A 9,643-nucleotide genomic window follows, 5' to 3' on the forward strand; every position below is an offset into this window, starting at 1 on the left:
CAATGAAATTAAAGACTACAGCACAGAGGATAAAGTCAGATCAGCGACGGCAGTGTGATTCTTTGTAAGTGGTCACACGTAACGGTAGAATACGGCCCATTTTACCTCGGTTATGAATGAATGATTATGGCTCAACGCCATAGCACATATCAGTAGAGGTGGCGCGTGCAGGGAATAAAACATGAAGTTGGTTTCTACAATATGTATGTTCCTTTTGTTTGTTTTTTCACAGCTTTTCTTTTTTCAGATGTAGTGATGTAAACTTTCAGTAAGACTAAATAGTGCAGTTTGCCAAAAGCCAGTGTCATAAAATTTGATTAAATACTGCATTTTGTCAGATACTGATGTAATATATGATCATGGCTAGAGTTTCTCAGATACCGATCAAAAAATTGACCTAATGCTACAGTTTGTCAAAAAGTTGGAATGATAAAATTTGATTAATCGCTAAAATTTGCTGTGATTAGAGGGTGGTGTAATAATTAAATCTACGGTTACAGTTTGCTACAGGGTTGCAGTTCATCCAACCAGTGTAGTTTGACTAGGTCGTTAGCCCAAACATGGTTAACCAGACACGTAAACGATGCTTCACGTTGATAATAATATTTTCAAACACAAATACCCATAAATCAGTGGACAAACAACTCATCATATAGTCTTGTTTTTATTCTAGCCAAGCACTAAACTCATATCCCACAAGACAGAATAAATTCTATCGAATCTTTCTTTTTCGCCTATTCTGTTCAAACTGTGGTGCCGAAGGGGCACTATAAAATCTTTACTTTAAAAATCATCATGAAGTTAGACTATAACATCGGAAAAAACCTCAAGTGTCCTGGCCCGCGCTGTGTTAGCTCGTATAACACCAAATAAAAACCAAGGAATAAGGATGATTTGATGACTATCATGATGCACTTGAAATGCTTGGAAAAGCTGTCCACGTCTTAGAGTACCAGACATGAGAGTCCACATTAAACTTTAAACTTAAGGATCCCATCTTATTCCCAGGAGGAACACAGAATGACATATACTGGACCATCTCAGATACATATTTATTGCAGCTTCTCATATTTTGTCATATAGTTGTTATGCATTTTCATGGTGTTGTATATGTGCCAAGAAAGCCTATTCAAAATTTATGCACCATGGAAGGAGGAATATCCAATTTATTTGCGTCTCGATCCCACACGTATTACCGACAGATTCCTCATTTCTTTAGCCACTCAACGCTTGATCACACCCCGGGACTCACACACGTCACTTCGTATACTGTACTACGGCGGGAATGACAAGTAATATCCGCTCTAAATCAGCCCCCGGGCCCCGGGCAACTCGCCAGATTGCAGGTGGGGGAATACCCACAGCTGCAGCGTTATAACCAACGCCATATGACGTTACCATATTGATTGATTGATTAGTCGATTTGAGCAATGCGTTGAAAGAGGTCCTAGAGGTAAACAAAGCCGTTCACCATTCCTTAGTTTAAATAACTTCGTGAGTGTGAGAAATTGCAGTCATCTCTGTGGGCTGTTGTAAAAAATAAAGTTGCTGGCAGACCTTCGAAATTATGTTTTTATTCTGCTAAAATTTGTGACATAACAAGGAAATCTTGAATCTTTGATTATCTCAGTATTGCATATTAACTCTATATGAGATCATCACAAAAGCTAAAAACAGATTGAGATAAGTTTACAAAAATTACATTGTTAATTGTTGTTGTGTATTGTCACTGGTGTATGGTTGGGAAATTGACTGATTCATTTATTTACTTGATTCGGAGGTCTTTTGAAGCCGAAGCCAAAAATCTTTCACTGAGTGTATGGACCGAGGGATGTTGAACCTGACGCGTGATGACGATTTGTCCGGTGATGTCGGACCTTTCACATGATGACGGCTTGTCTGGTGATGTCTATAGGGATGTCCGCACTACTGCACACTGACGATTAGTCTTAAGGAAAACCACTCGATAAGGAAATAATATAAAATTCCTTTTTCTAACAGGACCAGTCTCATTTTATTGCTGTTATGGTTACTGGCTTAGTGCTACAAAATACACGGTTCCGTCAATAACGAAACCTAGATAAACAGCCACCCTGAGCACCAAAGATACGGGAAGTCGGACGTACATAGTTGACGTATAGAATTTTACAAAATAGGTCAACTAAGTATTTTTGTGTGATGCTCTTCATCTATGTGGTTCAGCAGGTAGACGTGGTAAGAATTCAAAAAAAAAATAATAAAAAAAATAAAGAAGGATTGTTAAAGCGCTGTGACGCCTACATAACAGCGCTAATAATGAACGCATCGGGGGTTCTCCATAAAACCCGATGTTTGCAATAGTCCAATAGTATGACACATTCGTTTTGGATAACGAGCTGGAGGTCTGTAGAGAGGAAAGCCGAAGTACTCGGATAGATAGAATAATTTACAGGTGTGTGCCCGAGTCCGTCGGGCACAACACCGACTACAGACGCAATGTCGCCACCCCACGAAATGAGATTTAAGATGGTCAAATAGACGAGAAGACTTGGCACACACCAATCAGCAGAATGGAGTCGCCAGTAAAATAAAAGGCATCATCCTCGTCATCATCGCCCATCATCACTACTATGAAACAGGCGATTCACTCAATTTTCACTGAATGAACGACTGACAAAGGAATTGAACAGACTTTAGGCTATAACCATATCAAGGTTTTGGTAGGGCGTTGACGTTCAAAAGATGTGGTTTAAGGGACTGGTTTACCGGTTTATTTATTCACTTATTTGGGTTTAATGGCGCTCTCAAGCTTTTACCACTGCTTAAACGAGGCCGGTTATCTGATAGGTGAAGGAAACCCTACAGCAGCCACTTCTTCTTAAAAGCCAAGGTTGTCGATGTGGAGGGGATGTATCAGGCATAGTGTTATAAGTGACTTGAAGGAAATGGCTGATTCTGAGGTGGAATAAACGCTGCTGTATTTTTTCTCCTATTGACTTAGGTTTTTATCTGGTTATATATCTCGGGAGTTATCTTCTGCTTTGGAAAGCGTTAATAATCAAGTTAATGGCGGTAAAAGTTGACTTAAAAGTTTTTACCTCATTAAATGAATTATTTTGACTATTCTAGCCTTTGCTTTCCCATGCATTTCCCATCACGAAAGATTTAACAGGAATAAAAACAAACATGGTTTAGATACATTACAGGCTGCTTAGATACAGCACTTTCTTTTGAATAACTTTCACACGAAATATATAGAATACAGCAGAGAACTGTATTAGTAACGGCTTCTCCCACAGGTCGATTGTGTTGTACGCGTTTGAGAATCAAGAATGTTGTCAAGATTCACGATTGTCCTAAATAGATCTGATAGACATAAAAAATTTAACCAGGTTCATGTGTATCGTCGATGACACAGGGTAGACACTGGGTCTTAGTTTCTAAATGGCACATGTAGACGTGGGACTTAGTCTATTACGTGATTGTCCTAAATGGCACTGTTGGATACAGAGACTTGGTCAACTTCTTGTTTGTGCTCAATGTCACAAGTAAACGCAGGGACTTAGCCAGCTGTTTGTTTGTCCTCAGTGGCACTGGTAAACAGAATCTTAGTTAGCTTCTTGTTTGTTATACCACTGGTGGACACAGAGGCAGTCAGCTTCATGTTTGTCATGAATGGTACTAGTAAACGCACAAACTTACCCTAATTCTTCTCAAATTTGGGACATATATTAGTAGTGTTGAAAGTAGAATATTACATTTCTTAGCCTGCCGTTTGGAAAACTAAAGATATGAGTATGCTGTTCATTAGATAGTCTAACCATGTGAGAAAAAAGAAACTCAATATTCCTGGTAGAATTATATAAATACTGGCTAAAATGTCCAGACGAGGTGTCCCAATTTTTAGAAGAAGTAGGGTGGTCAGCTTCATGTCTGTCGTAAATGGCACTGGTAAACGCAGAGACTTAGCTTCAAGTTTGTCCTAAATGACACTGGTATAAATAGAGAGTTAGTCAGCTTCAGGTTTGTCCTAAAAATAGCACCGATAGACACTGAGACTTGGTAATCTTCATATTCGTCATAAATGACTTAGCCAATAACTTGTTTCGTTTTTTTTTCTTTTCTTTTTGTTTTTTTTTTCTTTTGTTTTTTTTTTCTTTTTGCTAAATAGACTCAGAGACTCAGTTAGTTTCATGTTTGTCGTAAATGGCACGCTGGGTCGATATCACTCTGTTAATTAAACATTACTACCTTTTTAGCGGCGAATTAGCACCGGCAGTCGTACTGCTATATACCATCTCGAATGCCGCTAGTAAGGCTTTCTATTGATTTTTTTTGACTGCATGCGTTCTGAACTAAGTTTACAACAACGCACCGCACTGGCAATGCCAGCCGTTAAGAAAGACATAGAGGGTAATAAAACGATGGTTTTGTTCTCGGAATAATAACTTTTCTTCGTTTGTTTTATACACTGGAGTTCAATAATCTTCACACAAAACTGCTGCACGCAACAACACTTCGATAACACTCTGATAGCAGTCAGCGTTCTTTGTTCACGCAATTACCAATATTCATAACAAAATTATTAAGGTGTTCCCCACATGCCTCACTGAACATTAAGTTTACTGCCAGGTGTGTATATGGTGGGTATTATTTGTATATCATCATACTATATATGGTACATATATATATTTGGAAACGTGGTAAGATGCCCGCGTTACTTTTGTCAAGTTGACACCTCCAAACCATCAGCTGATGCAGAAGTTGTAGCTAAAATTTAAACTTCTCAAAATTTGTATCGGTATTGTCTCAAAAATCGGTCCACAACTAACTAAGAGGATATGGAGCTTTAGATTTAGCCTATGGGGCGCTTAGCCTTGACTGAAGATGAACACGTCAGTAAATGGAAAATGAATTGCCGCCTTAAGACATAATAATGCTAACACATATGTAAAGAAATCATAGGATTTGTAATCAAAAAGTGCACGAAAGATTGTTAACATCAAGAATGAATAATGGATAAATGCATTTCCAATGTTTTTGCACTGGTTTACATCAAAGAAAAAACACAAATTGGCATGAAATGAACTAAACGATAAAACTGTGTGACCACTTATATTTCAAAGAGACTTCTTTATTCAAATATATCACGAACTCTTGGCCATTCATGAATATAACTTCACACTGGTATGCATTACATGATATGGGCTGAATTAATTGGCCATGTACCGATATTTGTCAATGGCACCCTTAAAGAAAAAGGGCGTTAAAGGTGATACATTGGCCTCAAGGGGGAACCAAGATTTCGAAGATACAAAATAACCAGTAAGTTATTTCTGTTGTAGTCACCTCAAACCCCACCAGCTGGAAACTCTAGCTTGTTGACTTCAGTTTTGACTTGTCATGTGGCCTTACACAGCATTTTGTCCAATCAGAATAATCCAAATACTCTGTCGTTCCTGCAGTCCCACTATATACGTCAGAAGTCTGGATAGGCGTGGTCAAGATGGCTGTCCCCTATAGGTTTACAACAACCGACACTTTCTTTAGTGTGTGTGAGTTTATAAATGCGAAGGTAAAAAATTTTTTCACTTCGCACCGAGTTCTACTTGGTCAGACATTCCCAAAATGTTAAAATGTTGTTTAGTAACACACAAGAAACATATCCTTCGTGTATATATCACGAACCAATGACACGAATGGTAGGTACAAATTACTGTCAAAAATTAAAATAATACGAAACTATCCGTTCAGGAAACTGCATGCTTGTAGAAATGATCGTACACTTTATTTGGTTTTGAGACTCACGAGTGACTGTATACATGACTATAGTGTACAGTAAGGATCTGTCTTTGGCCGCCTTGCACTGCCAACCACACGAGCGTTATATAACTCTTGTAATGTAAGTCCCATCATCACCAGATGTTTGCGTTATTCTGACATTCCACTTGAACTCCAGAAGAACACTATTTATAATTCATAAGGTTGATATAACGAGCTCAGGCTGAGTCGATAACATTATTAGAACACAGGCAGTGTGAATCGATACGTCATATAGAATCACGACTGGCCTAAAATATGAGGCCAAGGTATTGTGTACAGATACCTCTTGTTTTACACGTGAACTTCAGTCTATGTAAAGAACTCATTTAGACATAGAAGACAACAAGTATCTTATTCTATGCCATATTATGGGATTTTATAAATATGTTTTTCATACAGAATGTAAAAGTACCATGAATAATCAGTTTAAGTAAGTAATATTTGACGAGAGACAGTAAATCTAGAAGTGAACTGATCTGATATGACAGATACGTTTTCATATATGAAAATATGTTTGAAAATGTGCCACAAAGGGCCACGAGGAGGAATTATTTATTATAATACTCTGGAAAAGCCCACAAGCACAAGTGATTTATCACCAAACGGCATTGTTAACTAGGAGAGATAAGAAGACAACCGTGAATGTTAGGTTGGGAGACTCGAACATGTATAAGCCTATATAAGGCTCACAAATATAACTGTAAAATTTCTCCTGTATAATTATATGTGGAGTATTGGTAATAAGATGACCATACATCAATGTATTTTTTGGTATTGTTGGTATATTATCCACCTATTTATGCCTCTTATGGCCGATATTTTCTATTTCTGTGTGTAAAAAAATCGACACCTGCCGACACCTGCATGCCGATAAGTAGGTGAGGAGCAAAATCAGACGACTAATTCCTGTGGACATTTGACTTTAAGGAGTTTGTGTCGTGTCAAATAAAAAACACACTTCGGTATTCTTACAATATGCACGAACCCATAAATGAACTGACATCTCGTGAGGACTCCGGTATTAAGAGGCTATGTCTCGCGAAAGCCGCGAGTCTTTGGAAGCAATAGAGTCTGTGTCCCATCCTAAAATACAGTGACGTATATAGTGTTCCACTATAGACATCCCCCGGAGCTAAAAAGTCATTTTAGTGAGCGGTCACATAAATATTTTAGTAGAGCCAATCAATGATATATTCGTTCGAGCATCTACCAAAGTCGGTAAGTAAAAAGCCTGCATGACGAAATCGATCTGCTGGGAAATTTTGGCAAAAACTTGCATTTAAATATTGCCAATGTAAGTGATCAAAATACATTGTTTTAGGGCCAAACTCTCATATATTATAGGAGTATTCCTTTTGGTGGTTGCGACGGTATGGCTGCAGTACTGCCGAAGTGGCGTCAAGACATAATCATCCATTCCGCGAGGGAAGGACAAAACCGGACACACGGGCTATATTATAAGACTGAATTCCATTGCTGCCAGAATGAAAACAGTTTCACAATTAAAGTGTTTCGGTCAAGGAACAGTTTTGTTATAATGTATGCATGACATGCACGTTATTTAATTTATAGTGGTGGATGGTCATTGTAAACAAATCAATGCCCAAAATTACAAGAACGGCCATAATAAATATAATTAAGGGACGGTAAACTCGTAACGAGCGAGCGTAGGTTTCTCTCCTCAGGTCACAGATAAACTTCAGCATGATTGTCTATCATCATTCGTACGGCAATCTGATTCAGACAGAAGCATAGAACATGTACATAATTAATAGCCCTCTTGAAGCCATAAGACATGAAAACCATTTTAGGCAATGTGCTCAAACGATTGCGATTAAAACCTATTTCTTCATTCTATGCACACAATATTACGAGCATTCTAAACTCAAATAGTTCTAAACTACAAAACAAACAGGCAGTTGGATACGTTAATTGTCGCAATGAGTCAGGGAGGGAATGTTATGTCTACGATTAAAAACATGCAACCATTCTAGATGAAACATTTTCTTTGCTCAAGGAAAACAAGACAGGGGTTTACTCAATCAGACAATCAGACGATATAAGCAAATGATGATATATCCAAGAACCCCTGTGCCTTGTTCGAAAATAAATAACCAGCGCATATGGCAATCATGGAGCATTCTACAAATAAATGGGTTCTCAGTTGTGAACGGGAATGTCTATTTGGGCTCACTAGCTCCTCAAACCTTACCTTATGTGTGAGGGTTTCGTCGTACGTTAAATCGGCATTCCCCAGAGTACTCCGATCCATGAAGCCCGCAGGTTGACCATTTTGCACAAGGCGGAGCCCGCAATCCGCGTCTCCCATGATGACCAAAAACTTGACTCCCTTCCAGCTGGGAATTATGCACAAGAGTTCCGCTAAAACGAGCTCTCGGAGCAGGCACAGGGACTATCTGAGGAAACACATAAGCACTGGCTCCACTGTGTAGATTCGACTACAAAACAGGTGCCCATGAATCGATACGAACCTCTCCAGCAGAATACAAACTCGCTTCGATATGCCTTGGGCATGAACGGTCCTACACATAGAAAGCACCGCAGTTGAGGACGAGAAATTGGATACGGAGTCACAGAGAGGGCAATGTACGAGGATAGCTCAGGCTGTTCTCTCCAATTTAATACCCCCGACAACAGCGATGTACCGAGCAAATGGTAATTCTATAAACTTCACCAAATCCCACCAAAGGACGAGCTGATTCAAGACTGGGTACATCCGAGACGATGAGTATATATGTGCACAGCAAAATAAGAGTGACCTCCAAAACGTATTTGTGAAGCCATGTATCTCCGAAGCAAGCACCTAGAACCTGAACATGTTTTGTCAGAAGGACATCGGTATAGCCGTTTCTCAAATCCCTTTGTACAGGTCACTGAACATCAGCACAAACATTCTTAGGACAAATTCTAGAACATTCAATGAACGTAAGCTTTAGCCAAAGCGTCGCAGACATCGATCGGTACCAGATGATATCGACATCGGGCTCCCTTTTTGGTTCTATAATGGGTTCTTAATAAGAGGTTTATTCCCTAGTCTTATCTTGTCATATTCAAATATTTCCTCTAGTAACTTCCTGTAATTTGTACAACGATCATCCCCCACCCAGCTGGGCAATCGCTCCACCCACGACCAACTTATTACCAAGGCGTGCCCGACCGTTGCGGCTAAAGCCAAACTCACGCTTCCATGGGCATTAAGGTATCGCCTGACGCAGAGACATTACCAATCGATGCGGATCAATTTGAAAGACTGTGAGGCTCGGTCCGACAGACTGATTGATGCACACATTGCACGGGCGCAGATATAACGCAAGCCCCGTCTCCTTGGATATCTGGTAATTGCCCAATGACGTCACTGGTCAAACCTCCATGCTTGTATACATATTCCTGTATATTTGAGCATATTTGCTGTTGGAAGCGTGAGTGTATGGTACCGTACCACTGTGCTCATTCAGCCAGACAGATTGCTGCCAGCGGATTGATTTTGTACCAAAGTGCTGTTTGCTCCTCTCCAACTGGGAAACCTAACCATTAAGTCTATGGACGCCCCACAACAGGCTCATCACCTCCAGTGTATATCTAAGAAGGGTTATTTTTAGAGCTAGTCGTTCCAAGATTACATCAGGAGTTAGCGGAATAGCACATCTGCTACCATTACCTACAGCCTATGTACGCCATTCCTGAAGAACCTTACAAATTTTGAATGTATACAATGGGCGATGTGTTATGTTAACATGGAGAGAAAAACTAGAACAGCGACGACAGTGTGATATAGCTGGCAAATGGCCACACGTAAGCCATGAAACCCGGCCTTGTGTTA

At 39.5% G+C, this 9,643-nt stretch overlaps 1 protein-coding gene across 2 annotated transcripts in view; it reads right to left on the reverse strand.

Moving 5' to 3' along the window:
- LOC135472438 (ras-related protein Rab-37-like) overlaps positions 1–8,432 on the reverse strand; it is a 53,024-nt gene extending 44,592 nt beyond the window's left edge. For both annotated transcript variants that reach the window (XM_064751946.1, XM_064751954.1), the window contains exon 1: positions 8,015–8,432. In XM_064751946.1, coding sequence (XP_064608016.1) covers positions 8,015–8,131 — 117 coding nt within the window. In that variant the 5' untranslated portion in view covers positions 8,132–8,432. The remainder of the gene's footprint in view (positions 1–8,014) is intronic.
- Positions 8,433–9,643: the final 1,211 nt, after the last annotated feature.

Source organism: Liolophura sinensis, chromosome 1, assembly GCF_032854445.1.
Source record: "Liolophura sinensis isolate JHLJ2023 chromosome 1, CUHK_Ljap_v2, whole genome shotgun sequence".
NCBI classification, from domain to species: Eukaryota; Metazoa; Mollusca; class Polyplacophora; order Chitonida; family Chitonidae; genus Liolophura; species Liolophura sinensis.